This window comes from Sporobolomyces salmoneus (genome assembly GCF_050403485.1).
Source record: "Sporobolomyces salmoneus JCM6883 DNA, S_salmoneus_JCM6883_v1_ctg56, whole genome shotgun sequence".
Lineage (NCBI taxonomy): Eukaryota > Fungi > Basidiomycota > Microbotryomycetes > Sporidiobolales > Sporidiobolaceae > Sporobolomyces > Sporobolomyces salmoneus.
In genome coordinates this window covers 11728-38001 of record NW_027481107.1, presented here as the reverse complement: position 1 = coordinate 38001, position 26274 = coordinate 11728, and the positions used below count along the sequence as shown (strand labels likewise).

The 26274-nt window shown below is 51.2% G+C and overlaps 11 protein-coding genes across 11 annotated transcripts; 7 read left to right on the top strand and 4 right to left on the bottom strand.

The window, feature by feature from the left end:
* Positions 1 to 49: 49 nt before the first annotated feature.
* Positions 50 to 1457, top strand: JCM6883_003303 (uncharacterized protein; the record flags this gene model as incomplete). The annotated part of the gene is made up of 5 exons (XM_076634288.1): positions 50 to 325; positions 401 to 481; positions 548 to 886; positions 954 to 1046; positions 1131 to 1457. 5 exons carry the CDS (start codon positions 50 to 52, stop codon positions 1455 to 1457), a joined length of 1116 nt encoding a protein of 371 aa, XP_076485721.1.
* Positions 1458 to 2291: 834 nt separating this feature from the next.
* JCM6883_003302 (uncharacterized protein) lies at positions 2292 to 2820 on the top strand (the record flags this gene model as incomplete). The annotated part of the gene is made up of 3 exons (XM_076634287.1): positions 2292 to 2390; positions 2455 to 2532; positions 2608 to 2820. 3 exons carry the CDS (start codon positions 2292 to 2294, stop codon positions 2818 to 2820), a joined length of 390 nt encoding a protein of 129 aa, XP_076485720.1.
* Positions 2821 to 3114: 294 nt separating this feature from the next.
* Positions 3115 to 6008, bottom strand: JCM6883_003301 (uncharacterized protein; the record flags this gene model as incomplete). Its single annotated transcript, XM_076634286.1, has 12 exons — positions 3115 to 3325; positions 3384 to 3492; positions 3558 to 3686; positions 3757 to 4042; positions 4134 to 4205; positions 4263 to 4351; positions 4412 to 4475; positions 4549 to 4643; positions 4712 to 4783; positions 4842 to 5013; positions 5087 to 5617; positions 5688 to 6008. 12 exons carry the CDS (start codon positions 6006 to 6008, stop codon positions 3115 to 3117), a joined length of 2151 nt encoding a protein of 716 aa, XP_076485719.1.
* Positions 6009 to 6275: 267 nt separating this feature from the next.
* On the top strand, positions 6276 to 7505 carry JCM6883_003300 (exosome complex component MTR3; the record flags this gene model as incomplete). Its single annotated transcript, XM_076634285.1, has 7 exons — positions 6276 to 6429; positions 6502 to 6580; positions 6644 to 6758; positions 6828 to 6967; positions 7033 to 7108; positions 7185 to 7346; positions 7416 to 7505. The coding sequence occupies 7 exons, from the start codon at positions 6276 to 6278 to the stop codon at positions 7503 to 7505; spliced, it is 816 nt and encodes a 271-aa protein (XP_076485718.1).
* A 542-nt stretch (positions 7506 to 8047) lies between these two features.
* Positions 8048 to 11121, top strand: JCM6883_003299 (uncharacterized protein; the record flags this gene model as incomplete). Its single annotated transcript, XM_076634284.1, has 9 exons — positions 8048 to 8718; positions 8777 to 8897; positions 8967 to 9174; positions 9241 to 9873; positions 9936 to 10131; positions 10198 to 10239; positions 10304 to 10557; positions 10614 to 10988; positions 11051 to 11121. The coding sequence occupies 9 exons, from the start codon at positions 8048 to 8050 to the stop codon at positions 11119 to 11121; spliced, it is 2571 nt and encodes an 856-aa protein (XP_076485717.1).
* Positions 11122 to 11513: 392 nt separating this feature from the next.
* Positions 11514 to 12311, top strand: JCM6883_003298 (peptidylprolyl isomerase; the record flags this gene model as incomplete). Its single annotated transcript, XM_076634283.1, has 5 exons — positions 11514 to 11605; positions 11685 to 11907; positions 11971 to 12118; positions 12189 to 12227; positions 12295 to 12311. 5 exons carry the CDS (start codon positions 11514 to 11516, stop codon positions 12309 to 12311), a joined length of 519 nt encoding a protein of 172 aa, XP_076485716.1.
* A 264-nt stretch (positions 12312 to 12575) lies between these two features.
* JCM6883_003297 (alpha-glucosidase) lies at positions 12576 to 15177 on the bottom strand (the record flags this gene model as incomplete). Its single annotated transcript, XM_076634282.1, has 11 exons — positions 12576 to 12956; positions 13026 to 13231; positions 13330 to 13597; positions 13661 to 13720; positions 13782 to 13960; positions 14091 to 14279; positions 14410 to 14587; positions 14654 to 14731; positions 14795 to 14933; positions 15000 to 15006; positions 15108 to 15177. The coding sequence occupies 11 exons, from the start codon at positions 15175 to 15177 to the stop codon at positions 12576 to 12578; spliced, it is 1755 nt and encodes a 584-aa protein (XP_076485715.1).
* Positions 15178 to 16163: 986 nt separating this feature from the next.
* JCM6883_003296 (uncharacterized protein) lies at positions 16164 to 19298 on the top strand (the record flags this gene model as incomplete). The annotated part of the gene is made up of 15 exons (XM_076634281.1): positions 16164 to 16373; positions 16436 to 16480; positions 16639 to 16667; positions 16823 to 16894; positions 16981 to 17019; positions 17103 to 17128; positions 17244 to 17478; positions 17548 to 17554; positions 17649 to 17714; positions 17810 to 18160; positions 18227 to 18272; positions 18433 to 18713; positions 18772 to 18781; positions 18849 to 19019; positions 19081 to 19298. 15 exons carry the CDS (start codon positions 16164 to 16166, stop codon positions 19296 to 19298), a joined length of 1806 nt encoding a protein of 601 aa, XP_076485714.1.
* Positions 19299 to 19989: 691 nt separating this feature from the next.
* On the bottom strand, positions 19990 to 20674 carry JCM6883_003295 (uncharacterized protein; the record flags this gene model as incomplete). Its single annotated transcript, XM_076634280.1, has 4 exons — positions 19990 to 20170; positions 20240 to 20263; positions 20430 to 20516; positions 20577 to 20674. 4 exons carry the CDS (start codon positions 20672 to 20674, stop codon positions 19990 to 19992), a joined length of 390 nt encoding a protein of 129 aa, XP_076485713.1.
* Positions 20675 to 20752: 78 nt separating this feature from the next.
* Positions 20753 to 21541, top strand: JCM6883_003294 (FKBP-type peptidyl-prolyl cis-trans isomerase; the record flags this gene model as incomplete). The annotated part of the gene is made up of 6 exons (XM_076634279.1): positions 20753 to 20820; positions 20899 to 20974; positions 21045 to 21128; positions 21203 to 21253; positions 21339 to 21425; positions 21518 to 21541. 6 exons carry the CDS (start codon positions 20753 to 20755, stop codon positions 21539 to 21541), a joined length of 390 nt encoding a protein of 129 aa, XP_076485712.1.
* A 1286-nt stretch (positions 21542 to 22827) lies between these two features.
* On the bottom strand, positions 22828 to 24937 carry JCM6883_003293 (uncharacterized protein; the record flags this gene model as incomplete). Its single annotated transcript, XM_076634278.1, has 5 exons — positions 22828 to 23120; positions 23177 to 23633; positions 23715 to 24038; positions 24111 to 24284; positions 24353 to 24937. The coding sequence occupies 5 exons, from the start codon at positions 24935 to 24937 to the stop codon at positions 22828 to 22830; spliced, it is 1833 nt and encodes a 610-aa protein (XP_076485711.1).
* Positions 24938 to 26274: the final 1337 nt, after the last annotated feature.

Genomic DNA, 26274 nt, shown 5'->3' with positions numbered 1-26274 from the left:
TCTCTTTTCTTCTTCTTCTCTTCCTCTATCTCTTCCTCTCTTCATCGCGATGTCGATCCAGCACTATCAACCTGAACCAGATCCAGCACCGTGGAGCCAAGTCGAACATGTTTTCACCCTCCTCAGCAACCTATCGCCCAGTGCCGGACGGATCGTTGGGGTATGGGCGCAGCGTGTTCGAGCGTATTTCGGACCGGTTTGGAGTCGCGAATCGTTGGAGAGGAGGCAGCGAGTCCTTCAATTTTTACAACAGTCGGTGAATGTACCTGCTCGTCGTAGTGAGCGATCCGAGGATACAAGAGGAGAATTCAACTTGCGCGATCTGGTAAGTCCTTCCTCTCGTCTCTCTGAGTTATGCGCCGTTGGTGACAACTTTGTATTGACGTCCTCAATCGTTCAGCCGACGATGGATGAGATCCGCTTCAGCGTTCAGCCGGCGTTCTCCTTTTCAAGCTCGCCTGATTTCCTCGACGGCCACCATGTAAGTTCCTGCGACTGTCTCGATCAAACGTCTTCAGTATTCAACTCAGTAAGATCGCTCGTCCAGACTGAAGAGCCTCTCAGAGTGCTCAGGAAAGACGAGCTCGGCTCCTTGCTCGAGAATATCGTCGAGCTATTCCCGAGGGGTCACAAACGTCAGGTGGCCCGTCAAAGCGGAGGAGAACAACCTCGCCATCATCAGGAGGAAGCGAAGACAAGGAACTGGCAACAGGAAGCGTGCGATTGGATCGACCAATTCAAGGCGAGCGACATTTATAGGCGCTGGAGTCAACTAAGCCTTGCCGAGCGCAAGTGGATCGAAGAGAAAATTTCGTTGCCAAGAATCAAAGGCAAGATCGCCAATTGTCGGGAACGCAAAAGCGCGATTGAGGTGGAAAACATCTTGGTGCGAATCAATCCTTTTCGCTCGTAAAGGCGTTCGCGACTCTAATCCTTGATTCGAACAACAACAGCCTCAAATCTCCTATCTCGTGGCAAACGTCCAGACTCGTGCGAACCAATCGTTGCATCATCAAGGTTCTATGGCTCCTCCTACTCTCCCGATGGTGAGCGAGAGTTTTCATCCTCGATCTGCCGTCTCCCCTTTCGGCTCGCGTTTTGGGACTGACGACGTTGTTCATGCCGTGTAGGGTCATCACAACAATCCCTGGCATGCCATGCCTCGTCTCGCAAACGCACACGTTCTTCCGCCTACAATGAACTTTGCGCAAGCTGCAGCTCATCATTCAAGCTTTCCTCAGTTCCACCCTCCGCCTCAAGTCTTGACTTATCAGCTCCCTCTTCGACTTCAGCCTCTGCCTCACCCGTTGATGCCGGAGCACTACATGGACAATGGCTCTCCCGTCGAGATGCATCACGACTACAACTTCGGAACTAATGAATTGTGGACCCCCTCCGATTCCTCCTCGAGCACCAACCAGCGAGTATCGTATTTCAGGCGTCACGATCGATACTAGAACATCTCTCACTCGACTCTTCGTCTGCTCTCCCATGTATTTTCCTACCTCTGTTCTCTTCCTTCCCTCCTTCCTATCGTTTCTTTCGTCTCTCTTCTCTCCCCCTTCTTCCTATTCAAATCCGCCATTCTGCAAGCCCCTTTGACCCTCTCAATGCCTGCCGTCCAAGTCTGGCGTTAGAAACGGCCTCCTCGTGAGATTGATCACTTCACGCGCCACCTCATCCGTACCAGAGATCGTGAACGTGCAGCTTGTCGTAAGACTACATGTCGCAAGTAGCACCAAGTTGGACGAAAGCCGATCAGTCTCGTGGTCGTTCTCCAGTCATTCGTGACGTAAGCACGGACCTCAACATTCGAGATCCCGGCTCGATTCGTAAGGAGACAGATTGCTGGCCAGTGCACGAACGATGCGCCCATCGCATCTCCGGACGTCGCTCGAAGCCTCAGCACCTTCCTCCTGCAGGCGCAAAAAGAGGTTTGAGCGAAATATGAAAAAAAAAACTGGGGCAGTTGCTCGAGCTTTCCTTTTCCTTCTGAGACCTCGCTTCACCCTAACGTTGATATGGAGGGTCAAGCCGAGCTCGGGGGTATTGTGAGTCTCTACCTTCTCCCCCTGTTCGTAGCGGATTCTCATTCGCTGGCTTTGTGTCTTGCGTTTTGGCAGCCCCGGGAAGAGCTGGACGAGGTATTGAACGATCTTGTTCAGCAATTTCCAAAGAGGGTGTACCCCTCTGATCCTCACACGACACGCCGTCGCGAAGCGCAGAATTGGGTCGCAGACTTCAAGGCGCGGAATCCGCTTTATTCCCACTGGTGCTCTCTTCCTGCAGCTATGCAGCACGAAGTCTACGAGCTCTTCGCCGAAGGCGTGTCTCGGAACATGAAGGATTTAGCGCGGAAAAAGGCGAAGTTCGACGTCTCAAAGTGTTTTGTGAGTTTCTGTTTATTCGACGTTTTCTTTTGACGACGTGCGCTAACATGTACTGCTCCTCTAGCCCACAAGCGAGGAGTTGAGCGCTCTGTGGCGGCAGTACACCATGTACCACGCGGCCGTTCAGCATTCGTATCGAAACGTGAGTCGGAAATTCCCGTTCTCAGCAGAGCCCGGACTCAACTAACCATCCTCGTTGTTTCTGGCACTCCCGCAGCAGCAACACGTGATGCACCCACTGCCCGTCCCGAAACAGTTCGTTCCAAGCTCGCGGGGACCGCTCGGTCAACCTCAGTCTCAGGCGCCGACCGTTCTCAACGCCACTCGCGCCTCTGATCCTCCTCAGGTACAATCTGCGAGCCAGGACGTCCCTCTTGGACCCTTCGGTACTCTTCCCGAAGATCCTAGTGACTACTTCCCCTTGAATTGATCGAGCTAATCGGGCAAAAGAGACTTAACGAATTTCACTATTCGTCTTCCTGTCGAGCAAAGCGTGAGAGAGTCCAGCGAGGATAACAATGGAGATAACTAGCTCGAGAGAGCTCCGACCCAGATCAGTTCGTTTCACCAAACTCACTTCGATCTCTAGACCTACTCTTCTCACCCTGATCCAGGTCCGAGACGGTGACATCGTTGTCTCATTGGATCTCCTCGCCATATGCTGACCGACTTGAACCGGTACCGGCCAGGTCATTGCAGTCTCTCCAAACCCTGGCTTTTGACTCTAGTTCGCATTGATCGCTTCCTCTAACGAATCCCATACCCTTTTCTCGTTCAGATCCTTGACTCCCTGTACGAACCCGAAACGATTGAGCACGCCCGATTCCGTACCGTTTGAGATGGCCTCCTTCGAAAGTAGACGAAGGAAGAGGAATTCCCACATCGTCGAGTTTGCGAGAGTGGAATGTCTGTCACTTCCCTCGAGTTGACGAACGCTAAGCACCGGTACGATAGGTCAGCGACAGCAGCTTTACGTAGAGACATCCTACCCACGGAGAATCCGAGGCGAGCATCTCTTGGATCTCTAGATCCGTGTTTTTGACACTAGAGTTCGTCTGATCCTTTCGCAAGTCGTAGAACTCTATCAGAGCGTTCGAGATGCCTGAACGGGCGGTTGAGACGCCACTGCACTGAAGCTGAGGATGCAAAGAGAGTTGTGGAGCGCACCGTGAGGATCGTGAGGTTCAACTAATCGACCATCGATACCATCTCGAATCTGAAGAGGGATCCCACCTGCTTTCGTTCCGATGATCCATTTGCCTTTCGAGATCGCTTCAGTGACCTTGATCTCGTATCCTGGCGAGGGAAGGAGAACTCGTAAGTCAACGAACCGTTCAAGCTGCAGTCGGCGGAGAATTCGCTATACCTTCTCGAGTCGAAACTTGACACACGACATCGGACCCTCGCAGGATCGTATTGAACAATCGATCGGACGAAGGTGCTCGAACAGCGAAAATGTCGTGCCTAATCCCGTCGAAGAGAGGATCCGAAAGTTGTTCGTACAACGATTTGAGTACGTTGACTGCGTCCGGATCGTCGATTGAGGAATGTCCCGTCAGGAGGAGTTGAGGTGGTTCTCGAACGCCGAGGAGAGGATGTTGGGAGAAATCGATTCGGAACAGTCGATAAGCTTCAACGAGATCGGGAATGCCCTGTGACAAAGAGACCGTGATGAGCGCGTTTAAAAGGTCACACATTTGCGGCAGGGGAAACTCAACTCGAAAGGGGAGAGGAGTCACTCACTTTCGAAGGATCGAATCGAGCGATTTGAAGAATGTAACCACGGGACCAGTCAACTTCTCTTCCCAAAGCAGACTATCATACGAGACGGGTTCAGCACGCCCCGCTGTGTGTTCAAGGTAGAGAGCTTACTTGAGACGAGAGGCCAAAGTGTCGACGGTAGAAATCTTCGTATCGAGAAGGAATCGGTTTGTTCAGACCGTCGAGAGGGGCGGTACAAGCTGACGCAAATTTCGGAGGATGAGTATCGCGACACTCGGAGATAGGGCGCCTAAACTCACGAGGCATGTAAGCGACAGGTAGCGTATCTTTTACGATTTGAGGTACAAACTCTTCAAGAGGATGCTGGTTTCGAGGGCTCAACGACGTCAGTAGGCACGCGAGGGCGTCATTGTATGGCTGAGGACAGCGAACTCACAGCAACGAACAAATCGACTTGACGAATGCGCTCAAAGAGGAAGTCCCACGACGTTTTCTGTTGCTCCACTCCTCGATCGATAAGATCTGCCCGGACTGTATCGGTAGAGCAAACGACGTTAGCTGTGAGATCTGAGAGATGCTCGAGACGAATGCAAGGATACTTTGGATGTGAGAACGGTAAATGATTTTCGTGCGAGGTGACAATTTTCGAATGTAAGGAATCAACCCGACCACTACTCGCAAGAGAATATCAGTTTGGTTGATTCTCAGATCTGAGAGAGGTGAACTGACCTTGCGGATCATCAATCACAATCACATCAAAACTGCTCAGAAACTCGCTCCCATCTCCTGCGTTCTTGTCCATCCACAACGTCGTAAGGTACCAATCTGTCCAGTCCTCGAATAGTTGTTCGTCCTGTTGAGTGAGGATCGTGGTTGGCGGAGCAACTCCTTGGAGAACGTTCTGCGCCTCCCGCACAAGCTCAAAGTCGATCAAGTCTTTTCGACAAAGAAGAACAAAGGTAAGGAGAACTCACGTGGAACTTGCGTTTCGTAACATTGAACACGTTCGAGTCCCCCGGAGGAACGTACCAACTCGCATCGACGCCGACTTGTTCGAACAACCTCATAATCGAATGTCTCATGAGGGCGACACCTCCTCCTCTTGGAGTCGCCGAGAAGAACCCCACCTTGACCTTACGGCGAATGAGTTCTTCGGAGAACAATTGGAAAGTCGAGAAAAGCGAAGATGACGAGATTCGTTTCAAGAGCGACATCGAATGTAACTGAACTCGACCGTCAGCATCGACGAGAACTCGACGTTGTTGGTCAAATTGGATTCGAACAGTTGAGCTCTCGAGTACTTCGAGACAATTGACGGCTTCTTCAATCGCTGCGACCGCTTGACCGTCGAGTGAGAATTTTCCAGAGGCAGATTCCGACGAAGCGAGAAAAGGTAAAGCGTCGAGTACAAGCCAGGTACGATCGATGAAGTCGTCGAACTGAGGTCTCGATCTCGAAGGAGTTGATGAGGACGGAGGCAAAGGAGACAGAGCGATCATCTCGACCTGTGATAGCGAAATGCGATATCTTCAGCGGTCGAGTCCAGTAAGAGATCGATCGAAGGAAGGGACTGACTTTGTGGGATCGAGCCTGTGCGTACTGACGAATCTTGTCTAGGATCTCGTTCAGGATGAACTCGAAGGAGCTTGAAGCCCCATAAGTCGAATGTTCTCTTCTGATGACGGATCTTCCATCTGTAATAACGACTACGCTTTCTTTCGTCTGACCCTTGTCTTTGAGTGCTATTCCTACAAAGACCTTCGATAGGGCGACAGTGGGGGGGAGAAAGACCTTTGGCGTAAGAGAGATTGAGCGAGCAGGAGTTCGGGCTCCGGGAGTGGTGAACTCGGGGACGACGAGTAGTGACGACTTCTGTCCTGGACTACGATGTGTCATCTCGTTCGAAATCGAAGGTCTTGAAGCCGCTGTAGGTCAAACGAGAAGAACTAGTCGAAGTTGAAAGACAAGGGAAGCTCGACGGTCTGCTGGGTCGTTGAAGCGTGATTTTGCCAGATTAGATTTCGTTCGTGAATAGCTCCGCAGTGCTTCGAAGCTAGTTTGATGGATGGGCAAGTGAGTGGTAGAAGCGAAACCGAGATCATCCCTTTTCTCGCTCTACCTCAGTTCGTGTGCAACCTCTTTCGGTTCGTCAGACAGTCCAATATGCAAGCAACGGATAGAAGAAGGTTTACGGCGCCCGAAGGAGCTCAACCGATCAATTACCGCCCCTCTCCTTCAACTTCATCTCCATCATCTCAAACTGCCTCTTCCTCGACGAGAATCGACGGAAGGAAGCCGGATCAAGTCAGACCTATCTGTGAGTCTTCTAGTTGATTCAGCGCAATGGAGTGGAAGAGGCTGACGCTATATTGACTGAAAACGACGAAAGTCTTACAACCTGGTTTGGTTACCGAAGCTGCTGGATCAGCTTACATCGAAGCGGGACGAACAAAGTTGATCTGTGCAGTGTGAGGCGAACCCTAGTCAGCTGGTGAAATCGACGCGAGCTGAACTTCGGTGTAATCTCGCAGTTATGGACCGAAACCTACAGCTCTCTCGTCTGCGTTCAACCCGAAAGCGAAGCTTAATGTAGAAGTCAAGTTCGCACCGTTCGCATCAGGAGTCAGGAGATTCGTTCCAGGAAAGGTCAGTCGATTCATTGGCCAAGATCCACGAGATTGAGACTGAACATCTTTGTCTCCGCGTTATTAACAGGATACAGAAGCAGCAACTCTAGCAGCGACTTTACATCAATCTATACTACCATCGATCATCCTGGAGACGATGCCAAAGAGTCAGATCGATCTATTCGTGACGATTCTCGAAAGTGATGGGTGGGACGGAGATGTTTCGATGTGAGTGGGGCCCTACGCTCTCCTCAGGACGTTGCTGACGCATTTCCCTGGTGTTGATTCTGCAGGGCTACAACAGCTGCATCAATAGCTTTAGCAGAGGCAGGCATTCAATTGTACGGTCTCACAATCGGATTATGCGCCGTTCGTTCCCCTTCCCCTGCTCTCTTATACTTCGCTCTCAAGAGCACGAACTGACCTGTGTCCATATCTTATCCAGGCTTCTCACCCTGCGTTCGCTGCGACTTCTCCTTTACTCGATCCTACCCGAGACGAAGCTTTCGCCTCGACCTCTTTCTTCTCAATAGCGCTCATGCCAGCTCTCGGCTCGGTCACGAACATGAGACTGACAGGGACGATAGATCCGACCACGTTGGAGACGGTAAGGTCTTTCGCCCATTGCTTTTCTCCTGAGGTTGCCGCTGATCACTGAGGTTTCACCGCGCGACAGGTGCTGGAGAAGTGCTTGGAAGTGAGCAAGGGTCTACATGGTGTAGCTAGACAGGCGTTACTAGAGAATGTAGAGAAAGAGGAGCTGTAACGAAGGACTCCAGGAGCTCATTCCGCATTTGCGACTGATCTCGTTGCTCGATTGGCCTGAAACTCGCGCGTACTGCTGCTTGACATCCTGTTAGCTGAATAAGTGTGCGCGAACGCTTATCGAGCGAGCCGATCTCGATGCGGAAGCGGAAATCGTTCGGGAATTGCTTCGGCCCTTTAAGTCGCTTCCGACACGCGACTGCTCCCTCTGCGTTGCTCTCACCCACTTCGCAAACAACACCTCGACCATTGACTTACACGCAAGATAGACCCATCACACACAAACCGAATTCGTTAAATTCCCGACAACTCCCTCCTTCCGAGTCCTTCCCTCCTCATCCGACACAACTACATTCAAAGGACATCCCCCGCAGGTTGATCGACTAGCCTTGTGATACATTCGAGCAGTCATCTACACCACTCTATACTCTGACAGTTCTCCTCTCCCCTACGTCAATCTCGGTTTACGTTCCCCCTCGATACCCACTCACTCCCCCGCCTCGGCGAGACTCTCCATACGCCTGAACCCCTCTCATTCGAGGGATGACCTCCTACCCATCCTCTTCCTCCTCTCACGCCTCGAACAGCTTGCCACCTACTTCACTCCCTCCCTCACGACATCTCGTTCGAACTCCATCACAATTGACGGGTTCTCAATCGGGTTCAGCTAGTCCTTCTACTCGATACGGTTCGTTCCCTCCCGCCGGGGACGAATCATCACAACAAACAACTCCTCAAACTCCGACTCATTCGAAATTACTCGAAGATGCACTCGAGAACGCTACGAAAGGGTGTCAGAAACTACGAAGGGAGAAGTCGAAGAGAGTGCAGAGTCAGACTGGGATGAATCGGAAGTGGGAGAGAAGTCAGGAGAGGTTATTGAGAGTTACAAGGGATGGTCAGTGTTTGGACGATCATGAAGCTGAATTGGGACAAGAGGGAGGTCACGACGATCATGAAGACGACGAGGAGGATAGAGGGAGTGAATCACCATTGTTGGGGGGACCAGGAGAGGAAGCGGATGATCCAGTCTGGAACGCGGGAGAGACGGCTTCGTGGGGGAAGAGAAGAGCCGCGAGGAACCTGAGGAGAGCAATAGACCCTTCAGCAAACGGTCATGCAACGACACAGGAAGATAAACAATGGGGAGTTGTCAAAATGGAATTGATGGCGAGAACTTGGGGAAAGAAAGGGCTGTTCACGATTTACGCCGGGTCAGTCGCCTTGCTCTTCTCCGTGTCCTTTGCGATAGCTGACACATTCTGAACACAGACTGTATCTGATATCGACTCTGATCTCCCTCGAAGGGAATACGACTCCAACGATCGAACCTTATTTTCTCAGTTTACTCGGGGAGCACTCGATGTTGAGTTCAGTCATCATCGTGACCTCTGTATGTCCTTGCCCATCACCTAGAAGAAACCGTCTCGGTGCATCGCCTGACTCCTTGCTCTCGATCCAGATCACTTTCGCCGTCGGAAAACCTCCCTTTACGAAAATCCTCGACGTTTTCGGACGAGCTGAAGGAGTGTGCCTCGCTGCATCTCTCTACTCGCTCGGCTACATCTTGACGGCTTGCGCAACGGACGTCAAGGTTTTCGTCTTTGCGAGAGCATTGGCGGCGCTCGGCGGACAAGGAATCCAACTCGCTCAACAGATTATCGTTGCCGGTACGTCGTCGGCTCTCGCATAGCTGCTCCTGATGTAGCTCATATGCGAAACGTCGGTGATTGCAGATACGACAACTTTGTCCAATCGAGGATTGATCACTTCGACCGTTTCCCTTCCTTGGCTCCTCACGACTTGGATCGGTCCTCCTCTCGGAGCATTCTTCCAACGACAAGGTCCAATCGGTTATCGACTCGCCTACGCAACGTTTGGAATTCTCCTCCCTCTGCTCGCGACGGTACTCTTCTGCACGCTTTGGCTCGAATGGAGCAAGATCAAGAGGAAAGCGATTAGGGAAGGTAGAACTCCGAGTACGAGGGACCTCGGGATCGGAGTCAGTACGAGGGCGGCGTGGAAGGTTGCGAGAAGTGCGAGCGTCGTCGAAGAAGGAATTCATATCTCACCTCATCACCATCGACACCTTCACGGAAGAAGTTCTCTTTCGGCCGTCAGTGAAGACGAAGACGACGAAGAAGCTGCTTCGGGTTACCCAAGGAGGGATCGGAGGTTGTCGCATGCAGCGGATGCAGCGGCGACTGAGTTGAGCAAGAGGAAACGTTGGAGAATGTCCATTTGGGACAAAGCGGCAGAGTTGTGGAAAGACCTAGACGTTGTTGGGTTGGTCGCGTTGACGGTTGGATGTGGAGCCTTCTTGTTACCGTTCACGCTGGCGATGAAGACGAATCATAGTTGGGCGAGTCGTCAGTTTCCTTCTCTCTCTTCTATCGATCTCGCTCTCGTTTGACCTCTCTCTCGCTTATAGCCTCGATCTGGGGATTGATCTTGTTCGGTCTTGCACTACTCGTCTTCTTCGCCTACTACGAAACCCACATCTCTTCGATTCCGCTCCTTCCACCGAGACTCCTCAGGAATCGAACGATCGTATGCGGTTCGACCCTCGGGTTCTTCCATTTCTGCAGTCAATTCTGCTACGAGAGTTTCTTTACGAGTTTCCTACAGTGCGTTGTCCAATCGTCTTCCCTCTCGAGGGTCGTTCACTGATTCAAGTTGCCTGTTTCTCGCAGAGTCGCTCGCGGACATTCTCCTCAAGATGCTTCCTATATCAGGTCAGTCATAGCCGATCCTGCTTCGTTTCGAGTTTCGTCGCTGACTCGGCCCTTGCTCCCTCAGTCAATCTTACATTTTCGCAGCTTGCGTCGCCGCAATCATCGCTGGATCATTCGCCAAGTGGACAAATCGATACAAGTGGATCGGAATCGCTGGAGTTCTCGTTCACGCCGTCGGAGTTTGGCTCATGATGAGAACGAGAAATCTAGACGGATCGACGTTCGAACTCGTTTTGAGTCAATTGATAGGTGGAGTTGGAGGAGGATTCACGACTATCGCTGCTCAAATCGGGTGTCAGAGTGTCGTTGGTCATCAAGGTAAGTCACGACAACACGTCCAAGCAGGAACTTTGCTAATCGTTTCTCATTTTCAGATGTCGGAATCGCAACTGCACTTTTCCTCACGATCACGCAAATCGGAGGAGCTGTCGGAGGAGCTCTAGCGGGGGCAGTCTGGTCCACCGTCCTCCCGAATCGACTCCACTTCCACCTCGACCCGTCTCAACATTCCTTGATTCCCGAAATCCTCGCTTCTCTACCTTACGCTCTCTCCTTCCCTCCTGATTCTCCGATCCGACTCGCCATCGATCGTTCCTACGTCGACGTGCAGAAGAACTTGAACTGGTTGGCGATGATCATGTTGGTTCCGGCTCTCGTCGCCGTTTGTAGCATGAAGAACGTCAATCTCGAGAAAGAGGACCAAGGACAAGGTGAAGGAGTTGTCGTCTTGGGACGTGCTAGTTTCCTTGGTATGTCCTTATCTCCTCTCTCTAGCGTAAGACCGCTTACTGACACGGGCGAGAGTGAACAGCTTGCGAGGAAGACGTCGGCGACAGCGAAACTTCTTCTCTACTTGGCGACCCTCCTTCTACCGCTCGATAAGCTTTCCTCATTCTTTGCTCTGCTTAATACCCCTTCCTATATGTACTTGTCGTTATACCACTCGCACCTTTTCCGTCATCGTCCTCTATGTTCGCACCAATGTCTCTTCCGTACTTTTCACCGTTGTCACTCGTTCTTTCTATATCTTGCATTGTAGCTGAATCGTTTCCTACCCGAGGCTACAGTCGCAGTGAGTTGTTGCTGCTGCATGCGAGCGAGAACATGAAACGCTGGGAGCGAGTCGAGCTCTCCTAAGCTCAACCTCCCACCACATCGCACTACAAGACTCTACCTCTCATAGAGCGCTCTTTGATATCTCATCAATCTACTCAAACCTTCCACTCGTCGCTCGATCTACTCCTTCCCCGTCAATTCACTCTCATCAACTCGACATGCCTCGACCGATCGTATTCTTCGACGTCAACATCGGAAACACTCCTGCTGGGCGTATCAAGATGGAGCTGTTTGACGATATCGTACCCCGGTGAGCTCATCCCTCCTAGCTCTTCCTTCCCTTCCTCTTCCTCCTACTGACCTCTTCTCCCCATGATCTCGACGTGCAGGACAGCAGAGAACTTCCGACAACTCACAACAGGGGAGCACCGAGAGAACAGTCTACCAGTCGGATACAAGAATGCCGTGTTCCATCGCGTGATTCCTCATTTCATGATTCAAGGTGGTGATTTCATCAATTCGGACGGAACTGGTTCCCTGAGTATCTATGGATCGAAATTCGAGGATGAGAACTTTCAGTTGACGCACGATCAAGCGGGGTTGTTGAGTATGGTCAGTCATGACAGATTGATTCTCCATTTCGGTTCTCGCTGACCCTGTCTGATTTCGCTGTAGGCCAACTCGGGACCTCACACAAACGGATGTCAGTTCTTCATCACGACAGAACCTGCCCCTTTCCTCGATGGCAAGCACGTCGTTTTTGGAAAAGTTATCGGTCAAGATAGTATGCTCGTCGTGAGAAAGATTGAGAATGTAGCTACGGGTGCGGTTCTTCGTCCTCACCACGTCGGCACGATGTCTGTCTGACATATCGGCTCCGTGTAAACGCACAGGTCCAAACAATCGACCGAAATTGGCTTGCACAATCACGGGTGAGATCCCCCTCCTCCTTCTTTCGATTCAATCCGCCAGATCTGACTCTGTCTATCTCGTTCGCAGAATGTGGAGAACTATAGAACTGCATGTACTGAGAATGAAGCGCATCTCGGATAGAACTGGCGAGAGGAGAGAGAACCGCGAGAATCGCGCGATGGGAAGAGAGAGATGGGGCCGCGAGTTGAGACAAAACAGACAGACTACGTTTCACGGATACCAGACAAATCTCGAGGTCTAAACACAAACACGGCACGACTGACAGAAACTATATGGAAAACTAAAAACAAACTTTGGATATTGTATCTCGAGAAGGATCTAACCTCGACACGAAGAGACTCTTATACCTACATGTAGATCTTGGCGGCGTAGGGGTTGAGGTGACCCTCTTCTCCAGGATTGCCGTTGTCGAAAACGAGTTTGAGATTCTCCGAACCCTCTGGAAGAGTGTAGGTTTGAGGTTCCTTTCGCCAGTTGAGTACGACGACGGCCTTCTTGCCTTCTTTCGATGTCTTGGTGAAGATGAACACGTTGTCGTCGTCCTCGTGAGACTTCTCGTACGAAAACGCGCCGTGGACGAAGAGGTCTTTGTGTTCGTGTCGGAACTTGATGATGCGTCGGAAGTAATTCAAAACCGAATCAGGATCGTTCTCTTGATCGGCAACGTTAATCTCCTTGTACGAGTGAGGGAGCATCCAACATTTGTCGGCGGTAGAGAATCCTCCGTTCTGTTTTATGGGTTGTAGTCAGTATCAAACAAGTCGATGGGTACAGCGACTATGATTGTGTGGGCTGACCTTGGAAGAGTCCCAGTTCATCGGCGTACGAGCGTGATCGCGGGCAGAGAGCTTGATCCCGTTCATCGCTTCTTCGAGAAGGGAGGGTTCGGCCTCTCCAGCCGCGATAGCTGCGCGTACCTCCTTGAGGAACCCAATCGTGTCGCAGTCGAGGTACTCTTCATCTACGTCAACGTCCTTGGGAATGTTGATCATTCCGATTTCCTCTGCGAAATGTTCAAATCGGGATCAGTCTTTGTTCGTTGCGACGAGTCTTCGTCTGGTAAGACGATGATCGAGCAGAGGGAACAGAGTTTTCACTCACGGCCTTGATAAATGATAACACATCCCGAGAGGGTGAGGAGGTACGTCGCGAGCATCTTCGCGGAAGGCTTCCTGAACTCTGGAGAGTCGTTTCCGAAGCGAGAGACGATACGGGAGGAATCGTGGTTTTCGAGATGGATAACGGCGAAGGCCTTGTTCTTGGGATCCGCGAGAGCTTGTCCGTTTGCGGTTAATTCCCGTAATCGTTTGAGCTTGAAATCCGTGATCATGAACTTCCACGCCGAGTTACGAAGCATGGTGATATCGAACTGGATGAAGCGAGCGGTCTAGTCAGCTCTAACTCGAGATAGACTACAAGATTTTTTCCGAACCTGGATCACAGTGTCGAGCTGCCTCGACGGTCGAGCGATGTAGGAAAGAACGTCTTCAACCTATCGCGGAACCAAAAAAAATCAGTCATTTTTCCTGATTTGCGAAACATGAGGAGCTTACTTTGGGCGTGTTAGGGAGTTCACCAATCGTGAAGGCGTCTCCGAGAGCTTCTTGGCGCATCTCCTTGAGGTACTCGTGGATTCTCGGCCCGTTCGTGATCGAATCCCAAGCTGGCTGTTCCTTTACGAGAGGGTCCGTGATTTTGGCGTCAGGGAATGCCATGTCCTTCGAGTACATGTCTGTTCGGTGATGAGGTACGGGGAAATGGGTACGGAGCGAGTAAGAACGAGAGAAAGAAAGAAAAAAAACGAAAACTGGTCAAAATCACAGCCACTATACGGGAACGACAAGCAAGCGACGCCGACTCACTGACCGTGTCCATTCGGAATCCAGCAATCCCTCTCTTGAGCCAAAATCTGACCGCATCGTTGTAGATCGCTTCTCGACATTCCTTGACAGTCCAGTTCAATTCCGGCTGTTCGCTCAGGAAGGTGTGGAAGTAGTACTGTTCTGTCTTCTCGTCCCAAGTCCATGTAGGACCTCCGAAAGCGGTACGCCCTGTTTCGCGGGAGAAGAAGAAAAACCAGTTGTCAGAATCCACCATACTTTCGCGCTCGGAAGTGTTCGAGGGCCCGCTGCCAACTCTGCGGACGTTGGAGGAGTAAGAGGAACATAGGTGCGTGCTTACAGTTGCTCGGGGGTTCACGTTTGCCGTCGATGTATCTCGCGTCCCTCCAGATATACCAATCTCGTTTGGGATTGTCACGACTCGATCTCGATTCTTTGAACCATGCGTGTTCGTTCGAACTATGATTCACGACAAGGTCTGCCAGTACTTTGATGCCGTACTTGTTGGCCTCTTTGATCTGTGTCGTCCAGAGCGACGAAGTGAGTTTCGAAAAAAAAACTGAGAATTTGGAATGAAAACTTACGATCTCGTCGACGTCAGCGACTGAGCCATATGGCTCGTGAACCTTTGTGTAGTCCGAGATGTCGTAACCGAGATCAGCCTGTAGAAATAGAAGCCCGGTCAGCTTAGAGTCGAGCGTTGAATCGAAAAGAGAAAAACTCGCCTGGGGTGATTGAAAGAAGGGTGAGATCCAGAGGATGCCAATTCCTAACGAGGCTAGGTAAGGGATCTTCTCTACCACGCCACGGAGATCTCCAACCGGTGCACCGTTCGTCGTGGCCTTGAATGTCGCAGGATAGATTCTGATGGAAACAGCTCATAACGACGGTCAGAGACGTTCCATGCTCTGCATTTGTCAGAGCACTCACTGGTAGACTAGAGAAGAAGTCGGGAGAGCCAGGAGCAGAGGTCAGCCATCGAAGGAAAGCTGTGCGAAACGAGCGAAACGGAAACGAGGAATCTGAATCTGAGCTCACTCGTCGCATCCTGCCACCACTTGATCTCGTCGGAGGAGGAACCGTTGTCTAGCCTAGTGATATCCTGCATGCTGGCTCGAGCGAATGTATAGTGATGAAGGAGGTTCGATTACAGCGTTCTCCCCAATTTGCGCAAGTCTCCACCGGCAGATTCTACCCTTCGTACTACCGTGAGTGGACAATTCCCGTTCTTGCGCTACACTTAAAGCTTATCTTGTTCGAGGCGTGGGGGCGACTGAGTCGTGAGGGGGACACCGGCCTTTTAGATCTTGATCTCTCCCATCTTCCGTCAACCTGTCGTGCCGACCATCCGGAGAATTTGGCTTCATCGATCCGACTGTATTCGAGCTGGTCGGGCGAGCGGCGTAAAGCGGTAGTAGCCGAATCGCGGAGTTCTGGTTTTCGCTTGGGAAGATCGATTCCTTTCCCACCAGTCGACCAAGGGCAGGTGACAACTTGGCAAGAAAGTTCAACCTCAAGGTCCTCGACTAGCGCGCTTGGGAAACGATTCGACCCGCTCCGCCTTGGCTTTATCGATGCGACAAGTCCGTTCTGGGCCGTGCACTCAATTCGAAAAAACTGAGTTCGGGCGGGAAATTTGTCGATAACTAGATCGATGGAGTCGAACCGTTGCCCCATGGAGTCCCAGCGGTAGATCTGGCGGGGGGAACTAAGCCTATCAAGTAAGTTAAGAAGCTTTCGCAAGAAACTTGCGCGCAAGTTCCCATCTCTTCGATCACTCGACCTGTGCGCGAGCCCAAGTTTATTCCCCCTCCGCCAACCGCAACAGCCCGTATCGCGATCGTCCGTCCAGAATCCCCATCGAGGAAGAACTTGACGTCCTTCGTTTCGTTTCCGTCGCTTTTCTTCCCTTTTCTTTCTCGCTCACAACCCACTCCTCTTGTGTGAGTCGACTTCTCTTGGCGACGGCATAGGCTTCTTTCTACTGACGCTGATTCCTCTTTCGTTCTGCCTCTACCACATCAGTCCCTCCTCGATAGACCTTTTCACTTTCCCTTCCTTTCCCTTCGTTCTCACTCGACTTCATCAGACGACATGGCGGAGAAAGGCTTCGCGACCGCTACCGACATCCAAAAGGCTACTATTCACGTCGATGGCAATGCTCCTATCAAGCAAGTCGTCGGCACCGACCCGGAATTGCAAGATAAACTCGCCGACAGGATTGAACATGTCGAGGAAGTTCTGCAAGACGCTGCCGCCGCATCGAAGCGAGAGGTTGAGATGGGCTTCCTCGAAGCACTCAAGGTGAGTCACGAAGTCCTTTCTGTCGCTGTCGGTGCTGAGCTCACCAACTCCGTTGTTTCCAGTTGTACCCTCGGGCCTCATTCTTCTCCATTCTATTCTCAACTGCGGTGAGTCTATTCTTCTGAATACCGGGGTAAAGATGTCCAACCCCCATGTTGGTGCGGGAGGAGGTCTGAGCCTGGAGAAGACGAACAGCTCCAGAGTCCGAAAATTTCCGGATTTTTGCTCAGCAGCTGACTTTTTTCTTCTCCTCTCCCCTTCCCAGATCATCATGGAGGGATTTGACCTTACTCTGTACGTGTACAGCTTTATCCGAGTCGAAGAGCGCTCGAAAACGGGCTCGAAACGGCGAAAGAAATGGCAAAGAAAGAGAAAACTGACCTTTTTCACCTTTTCCTCTTCCTCCTCCTCCTCCTTCTACCTCTCCTACGTCTCCTTGGTATCTCTAGTATTGGTTCCTTCTACGGTCTGCCCGCGTTCCAGAAGCGTTTCGGAGAAGAGATCGCTCCGGGAAGATATGTGTAACTTTTTCTCTTTTTCTCGACACATATGCCTCCCGTCCTCGACACGGCGCTGACATCACGCATACATGTGTCGTCTCGAACAGCATCACCGCCGACTGGCAGACTGGTCTCTCGAACGCAGTGTGAGCTTTGTCCCCCTTTCTTCTTTTTCGCTTCCGTAACTACACTAGACTGACACTGGTGCCCTCGGCTCGTCGTGACATAGTCAAGTAGGACAGATTGCAGGATTGAGCAAGTTCATCTCGCGCACTTCCTTCGTTCTGCTTTCGTCGGGAACTAACCCCTTCTCTCCCCTCCTCTCCCTGCCCTTCGTCGTTCTCGCACTTTCACTTTCACTCACCTTCAGTGATCAACGGATGGGCCTGCGATCGCTACGGTTACAAGAAGACGATTGGAGCCTCGCTCGTCGTGATTTGCGCCTTCATCTTCATCACCTTCTTCGCTAACTCGCTACCGATGTTACTCGTTGGAGAGTTCCTCTGTGGTCTTCCTTGGGGTGTCTTCCAAACTCTCACCACCGCATACGCCGCCGAGATCGCCCCTGCCGCTCTTCGACCCTTCCTCACGACCTACGTCAACCTGTACGTCTCTTTCTGTTCTCTTGCCGTCCACGAGCTGAGCTGACAACGAGGTCTTGCTCTCCACGTTAGTTGCTGGGTAAGTCGCTTTACCTCTGCGTCGCATTCTGCTCAATCCGCGATTGGGAGATTATCCGTTTTTAAAGTCGCTAATCCCGGACCTCTTCTAATAGGTTATGGGACAGTTCGTCGCATCGGGAGTATTGAAGGGCGTCTCCACCCTCGACGTAAACAACCAGGCAAGTTGAATTTTCTCCTCGTTCCTAGCTGGTCCGTATTCTTAGTCGAAGCCGATTTGCTGACTTTCGCTGTTTCGTCTCGTTCGGGTTTTCAGTGGGCCTACCGTCTTCCTTTCGCTCTCCAATGGGTCTGGCCCATTCCTATCTTGATCGGAGTCTTCTTCGCCACCGAGTCACCCTACTTCCTCGTTCGTCAAGGTCGCCTCGAAGAAGCGAAAGCCGCCCTCATTACGCTCGGATCCGAGAAGCCCGGTGCTATTCCCGCTGACGAGCGAGTCGCCCAAATCCAACACACGAACGAAATGGAGAAAGCGATGAGCGCGGGAACGAGCTATTTGGACTGTCTCCGAGGAACCAACCTCCGACGAACCGAGATCGCCGCGGTAGCTTGGATGATTCAGACGGCATGTGGTTCTGGTCTCATTGGGCAATCTACGGTATTCTACGTGAGTTTCTTCCGACTCTCTTTATCATTCTCTGCGTTTTTGACCCTATTTCTTCTCGATCTACAGCAAGAAGCAGGTCTCTCGGCCTCTGACTCGTTCTCTTTCAATCTTGGTGAGTGCCAGTTTGACTCACTCCTTCCCCGAGAAACGAATTGATTTGGATCGTTTGCCGTTTTCTCTTCTCTCCTCGTCTCTTCCTCACATGCCCCTCTAATCTACAGGCATGTATGCTCTTGTAAGTCAGAGACTCGGAAACTCCTCTCGCTCGTCAGGAAAATCGGCTGATCCTTTTTCACGCTTTTCTTCCCTCTTCTTCCCTTTTCCTGCCCTTTTCCTTCCCTCTTCCTCCTTCCTTCCCCCCCTTTTCCCCTCCAAGGGTGCCATTGGAACTATCTCAAGTTGGGCATCGATGAGGAGATACGGCCGTCGCAGTCTGTACCTCTGGGGACTTGAAGGAATGTTTGTCGTTTTGCTCGGAGTCGGAGTCACCGGGTTCTTCAAGAACACTTCTGCCTCCTGGGCTTCTGGTTCTCTTTTGATCGTCTACTCATTCGTAAGTCGTCCACTTGATCGGTTGTCGACCGATAGCTGATTCCCGATTCTTTCGCCAGCTCTACCAATGTTCGTTGACGCAGAATCTGCGCTATCTCGCTCGTCGCGTGAGCTGACACTTCTCGTTTGTCGACAGTCACCGTCGGTCCCGTTTGTTACTGTCTCGTAGCTGAAATCGGTTCGACTCGTCTCCGCGCCAAGACCATCGTACTCGCTCGTAACGCCTACAACATCATCGGTATCATCAACAACGTCCTCGTCCCTCGTATGTTGAGTCCTATCGAATGGAACTGGGGTCCCAAGACTGGTGAGCTTTGATCCTGCTTTTCTGCCTTTTTCCACCTTTTAACACGTACTCGCTCGAACAGCCTTCTTCTTCGCCGGAGCCAACATCCTATGTATCGTATGGTGTTACTTCCGCCTTCCCGAGACCAAAGGACGAACCTACGGAGAGTTGTCAGTTCTTTTCGACGATCGAGTTCCCGCCCGCAAATTCAGGACGACCGCGGTCGACCTCTTCGGCAAAGGAGGAGAGCCCCTCGAGAAGGGCGACTCATTCGAACCTTCCCCTGCTGGACTTCACTAGTTCCTGCTCGAACTTGCCTTATACCCCTTCAACCATTCAAAAAAGCTGTTTTATCTCCTTCTTCGGGTGTCTTCGCTCCCCCTCTAGTCTTCTCCTCTATTGGTCTCTCTCGTATGTCTCTCTGTATGGATCCCTCAGTCACCTTGTCGTCTATCTGTGTCCTCTCGTCTGTGCGACCCCACTCCTTGTCTCGAAACGAATGACATATCCTTATCTTCTCTCTCATGTCCGTGCTTCGCGCTTGACTCATTCTACGAGAGAGTATCTTCGACGCTGAGCAGCTATGTACAGAGAATCCGAGAGTATATGAACTCTCACGCGAAAGAGGAGGAAAACTTAACGAGCGCTGAGCGAGCAGTGTGAGGTTCGAAACGAGTCTTGTAGTCTACCTCGTGGTAGAGCTGACTAGACCGCTCGCTCCATCCAATTCGATATCACCATGCTTCGGCGGAACTCGGCGTGGAAGTTCATGATCACGGATTTCAAGCTCAAACGATTGCGAGAATTAACCGCAAACGGACAAGCTCTCGCGGATCCCAAGAACAAGGCCTTCGCTGTCATCCATCTCGAGAATCACGGTTCCTCCCGCATAAGTAGAACGAAGTAAGCTGCTACGACTAAGATTACAAACAATACCACGACACGAAAACGAAGGACGCAAAAAACCCACCATCGAGAGAACGAAAGAGCACTATTTAAGCAGTGGTCTTATCTCGTAGCCTTCATCCTTGAGATTGCTCGCGTTCAGTCGCTTGACCTCCTTCTGGTAAGCTGTCAACTCGCTGTCGTCGCCTTGAGATTTTTGTTTCTTTGACGAACTTCCGTCTTCTTCGGTGGTTGTTGAAGTAGAGGGTCGTTTCCCTCGTTTCTTACTACAAAGTGAGGTCAGGGGATTGGTCAGCATAAGGCGCTGCTCGGCGAGAGGGGCAGGGAGAGCTCACAATCGATCTTCCATGGCTTTCTTCCTGCGAAATCAATAACGAAGCGAGAAATCAGCGGAACCAGAGCGGAAGCATCAGAAGAGACTCGAGTTGTCAGCATACGATAGTCAAGAGATAACTGAGGAGGGGAAAGGACAAGATCAAGTGCAGAGAGCGAGAAAGAGAGAGGAGAAGTGAAAGGACAGCTCACCTCGCGAGAGCCTTTTCTCTTTCCTGCTTCTCCACATCTACAGGCGGCACAGAGCTCTTCTTGAACCGTTCTAGGAAAGAACCATCGCTGTAAGAGGAGAGGTGAGTCAGAGAAGCCGATGGAACAAAGTGGAGAGAAAGAACTCACTTCGAGAAGACGTTTGCGGGTTTAGCTGGGGTAGTCGCAGGTCCTTTGGGTTTACTGACGAACGAAGTAGAAGATTCAGGAGCAGGTGAAGCGGACATTGTTAGAGGGGAAGAGGGGAGCTCTTCGGTTCGTCTCCAACTCTTTACCACTTGTACGTCTCCGAACTGCTAGAAGATATGCTCCCAAGGTTGATCAGGACCTCTATTCCCCGTAGAACTTTTACTACTACCGCTAAAACCATGGGGTGAGTCCGCTTTCAGCTCATCTTCCAAATCTCATCATCTTCGGAGCTAACTCTCTCAACTCCTATACGCGAACGTAGTGTCTCTATCGAAACTATCAAGCAAGGTGACGGACAAAACTTCCCCAAGGCTGGACAGACCGTCAAGATCCACTACGTATGTCATCGTCTCTCCCTCTCTCTTTTGCGTGTCATTTGAAGCTGACTTCTCTCGCTCGCTCGCTCAGACTGGAACTCTCCAAGACGGTAGCAAGTTCGACTCTTCGGTTGACCGAGGAACGCCTTTCGAGACTGCCATCGGTGTCGGTCGTGTAAGCTCTCTTCACTCTTTCAACTAGCTTCTTCAGTTTCGGCGCTGATCCTCTCTTCTGTTCACTCGTAACAGGTCATCAAAGGATGGGATGAGGGTGTCCCCCAACTCTCCCTTGGACAAAAGGCAAGCGAGAAATCGAAAGCACACGAGAAGTTTTGAATCTAGAAAGCTGACTCCAACTCGTGTGCGTTCGACTCCTGATTTGCAGGCCAAGCTCACTTGCACCCCGGACTACGCTTACGGTGCTCGTGGATTCCCTCCCGTTATCCCCGCCAACTCTACTTTGATCTTCGAGGTAAGTTTCCATTCTTTCCCTGTCTCTCGCTTCTCGCTTTCCCGCATTTTGCTGCATTTACACGGAACTGACGAATACTTACGCACACACAGGTCGAACTCCTCGAGATCAACTAAAGCGATCGCGCAAAAGGAGAAATCTAAGCAGTCTATTTCGTATTTTTTAGTCAAATCACAATGAAATTATCGAAGTTGCATCAAACTGGAGTTAGGGAGCGGGTCTTTTCGCGATCATTGATCGCAGACGCGGTCCGCTCGCAAGAATGCGGTTGAGAGGAAGCGACAGCGAGTTCTCGAGCGTTTTCTGTTGATGAAAGGAACAATTTGCGATGTTTCTCCGTCCTCGCTCTGTCTCAGTCATCTTTCGCTCTCTCTCAGTCATCTTGAATGCAACGCTATTGAGAGGAGCTCCGATGTCTGCCCCTTTAAGCTGTGCTCAATTCATTTCAGAAGAACTAGAAAACCATCAAACCGTCTAAGCTGAAATCCCCTTTCTTCTCCTCACGTCGACGACCCCGGAATCGCGAGCAAGATGACCGAACGGAGGACGAGGACTTGTCAAAAGAGCACACGAAGGTTTCCTCGCGATCGCACGAGCGCACGGGCTCACGATTTGGCGAGCTATGCGATTCAGTCAGTTGCGAATTCTCGGATTCCTCTTCACAGCCGCATCACTGCCATAGTGACATTCGACGGTATGAAGGGTGATCTCGATCTTGCGCAACTAGACTCGAACAGCATAGCTCCCCAAATAGTGAACCTAGGAATTCGTGCGAACCGCCAAGAAAGATTCGCCGTGAAACTCCTGCGACACGCCCTCGATCCTCTGTCCGGCACACATGCTCATGGTCGAATCCGTGACTTTCGAGGTCTCCTACAAGCCCGTCTTCGCCTCCGAGATTGACGTGAACGTTCGACTTGAAGTCGATGTCGAACGGTCGGAGAACGTACAATTCGTGCTGCGAGAAAACTCGAGGCGCGGCCGGGATCAGGCAAGCTTGCTCATGCATCAGACATAGATCTGATGATGAGCACCTCGCCTGGAACCCTTCAAACTACCCTCGAGCCCCTCGTTAAAAACGAATTGTAGGCTCCCGAACCGACGACATTTGTCTAAGAAGACCACTCCCGTTGACCTCGGCTTGAACAGAAGGCGGGCTCGAAGGAGAACCCGAAGATCGCGAATTGTCGAGGTGAAAAGTGAGAAGAAAGGAAGCAAGAGGTCACTCGAGCCCTTTCGACTTTGCACCGATTCAAAACTCCGGACTCGTTCCGCGGTGTCGATTCCGGACCCAATTTCTCCCGATGTGTCGTACGTTTTTTAAGGTACTCTGATTGACAGTGAAGACGAGGAGTGACAACAACATCCACAAAACGAACCAAACATGATAAACCGTACAATCTCAAGAATCGGGATACTCTGCTTCCGTCTCGTAACTCTTTACGAATCTCACTCTCCCCTCCCCGATCTCTTCTCCTTCCCCTTCGAGTCCAGTCGAGTTTACCCCTTCCGTCTTTCTGAAATATCTCCCGATCGAGGGATCCTCCGATAACCGCTCGATGACGGGATCCGAAACTGGTTCATCCGTGATGTTCTCGTTTGCGACGTATCGAGAAGAACCATCGGCGACGAGGACGTGATAGAAAGGTTGCTCACGACCGAAAGGGAGTCGATCGACTTGCATTTGCATGATCCCTATTTCCGTCAAACTCTATCAGTCTCGAATTCGTCGAAAGTGAGGGAGTACTCACAAGTTTCACTCGCTTGACAAGTATAATCCCAACCTCTCACGACCGCATGATATCCAAACAATCTATGTCTGAACACATGTCCAACCTTCCAACGAATTTTCTCGTTTATCCATTTCTTCTCTACCTCTTTCGAATCTTCCTCTTTGATCGCATTCACCAATTTCTCGATCCTTTCGAGTCTCGGAGAGTGGTAGCTGGCACTGAGACGTTCGAGTGATCGTAGACGAGGTAAGATTCGATCCTCGATGAATCCGACATCGTGCGAATACTCGGCTTGAACGAGGGAAGCGATCCAATCGACCGCAGTCCCTTGTTGAACGAGATCCGGTCGAGGTGGGGCAAAGTTATCGATGTACATCCAGTGCGCAACGGAGAAGAGTGCAGAAACCCCGATTTGTTGAGAGGGGAGTTGTCGACTTTGAAGCGAAGTGAAAATGTTTCGACTGACTCGAGCGCACTAACAACAAACAAAGCGATCGGTCATCGTCAGATCCGTTTGGTCAGTCAATGAGAGGGGAAAGAGTAGTGTGAGACTGACCATTTTCCTCGCAGAAGAAGGTTGGAAAAACTCCTCATGTTCCTCCGTTCCCATCGACCTTAACATGCTCCACAACGCCGCTTTCGTCGGTAATCTCCCTCTCGGAATCGAGAACGGATTAACGTAAACCCATTCATCCTGACTACCCTTCAATCGCAATCCAGCTAAGACGGTTCCGGGGAATCCGATCGGTTTCACTTCGAGGTCTCGACAGTTCGGGAGGCGTCGGACGAAGGAGCAGAAGATTGAGACGAGAGTCATCGGGAAGGTACCGTGGTTTTGAAGGGGATCGTTGGCGTTTTCGAAAGCTAATTCGACGTAGTGCTGCAGAAAACGAAGCGACGTGGGAATCAGCTACTGCCGACGAGTTCGAGCGAGACAGGGAAAAGAGTGTACGTTGGAGAGGTCATGAAACATTCCTCCTGTAGCGGGTTTGAGATCGATCGATAACATGTAATCGCAAACTTGATTCGCAATCCACTGTAACCTTTCTTGAGGTTCCTGCGGAGTTGACGAGGTGTTTCTGACGAGGTTCGGATGTAACACAAGATCATAGTAATCCTCCTCGAGCTGCAAAGAATACAGTAAGCACACGAGTCCTCACGAAGTTCAGAATTTTGAGAGAACCCTTGACTTACTCGCTCAGGATCGAACCCTCTAAACGCCCCGAACGCATTAACCCCTCTCTCGAAATCATCTTCCCTTTCCTCCTCTCCCTTTTCATCCCTCTCTACGATCTCATTCCACGTCGCGATCGCTTCATCTCTCAGAATCGTTCTCCTCGCCTCCTCACTCCAATACCTTAAACTGAGATACTCCTCCGGTTGTCGTTCAGCCGACATCCAATCTGATGATTCTTCCAACACGCTAACGACGTTTGAACCGAGAGTAGAGCGAAGTTCAGTCATTACGGAGAGTCGATTCACGGGGAATTGAAGTTCTCGAACGAGGTATTTTGCCTGAGAATCCGAGAGGGACCGGATTCGAAAGAGATCGTAGGGAGTTCGAAGAGATGGAGGAGGAAGCGAGGAGGGAGAAGGGGGTTTACCGCGTCGAGAGTAGTGCACTTTGAGCAGAGGGCGCCAGAGAATTGAGGAATGGGAGAGCTCGTTGAAGGTTTGGGAAGCGAGAGAGACGGAGAGTAGGGTAGGGATCGTCGTGGAGTCGTAGGGGTCGAGGTGGGAGAGGCAGGCGAGAACGAGTTCGGGAGGGAGAGACGACATTGCGAGAGAGGGAGATTGCGAAGAAACTATGAGCGAAGCGAGCGAATGTCAGTCCTGGTCCCGTCGATGTTCGACCCCCTTGTTCAGACTCTGCGTCTGCCTAGATGCTCCAGTGTAGCCTTCGATTCTCCCTAAACATTGATCTTAGATCACTCTCGTTCAGAGGACGCATTCTGGTCCCATCATCCCTTAACCGGTTCCCTCTCGAGCTCAGGTGAAATTCAAGAGCTTACACTAGTGGTTCAAGTCAAATTCAGGTCGAATGAAGGCGTGGTACGGCTCCGATGTCGAGGTAGAGATGAGGTAATCGATTCGAGTGAAGCAGTGATCTTTCACTGTGCGCTACGCGGGCGACCTATTCGACGAATTGACTAGTCGTTGGATTTGTATAGGTCGCAATCGAGAGTTGTCGAGGAAAGGTGAAAGGGAAGAGTTTCGCGACTGATTCTCTCCCTCCTTCCAATCACTTCAAACTCGGCAAACCTTTCGATACTGCAGCGTTGAGGTTGTTCGAGGTCCTCGGCTAGCTTCGGACGCGACTCGTATACTCCTGCATGCTCTGGAGGGCTTGGACGAATGTGACGGAAAATGAAAATCGACGAAACCGCGAAAATCGACTCCTCTCGACCTCGCCAACGGTTCCAAGTCACAGAACTTGTACTGGAGGTACAGACGGTACTCTAACACCGATTGGAACAGCAAGCTTACCCTGAGAGTGACCTTTTTCTTCCTTTTCATCTCCTTTTTCCGTCGTTCTACCTCTTTCACCCTTCGAGGCGCTTCCCCAGTCCTTCATCAAGTAGGAAAGGACCTCAGTAAACCGATCGACTGGAGATTCCGCGCGATTTACGAGGAACCAAGCCAAACAGCTCAAAAAGCAAAAATCGTTCATTCAGTCAAGCTCGTTTTCGTGAAGAAGCTGACCGGTACCCCCAGCGGCACAGCTCTGCTCGTTACGACTCTCGGGTAGGACGGTGTCGCCGTCAACTCCACGGCAATACATTGCAAGACACAGAGCAAGAACGGGAAACACAGACCCGGACCGAAACGAAGAATCGACTTCACAGCTCAAAGAGGTCAGTCCGTTCGTCGTCCATCCCTGTTGCCGTGCAAAGCATGATAGCTGACTCGCCTCAACTCGCTCTACGGTCTCTCGTCGCGAACCAGAATTGCAGCATGGATGAATGCGAAAGAGAAAGAAGTCAGAATCGATATCAACTCAACGCGATGTCGATCGACGCGTCAAACCGCATTCATCGACTACCTTTCGACTCTGAAGGTCGTAATGAGCTACTGTGTGAGTATAGAGGACGAGGGAGCGAGTAAGATGGAAGAGG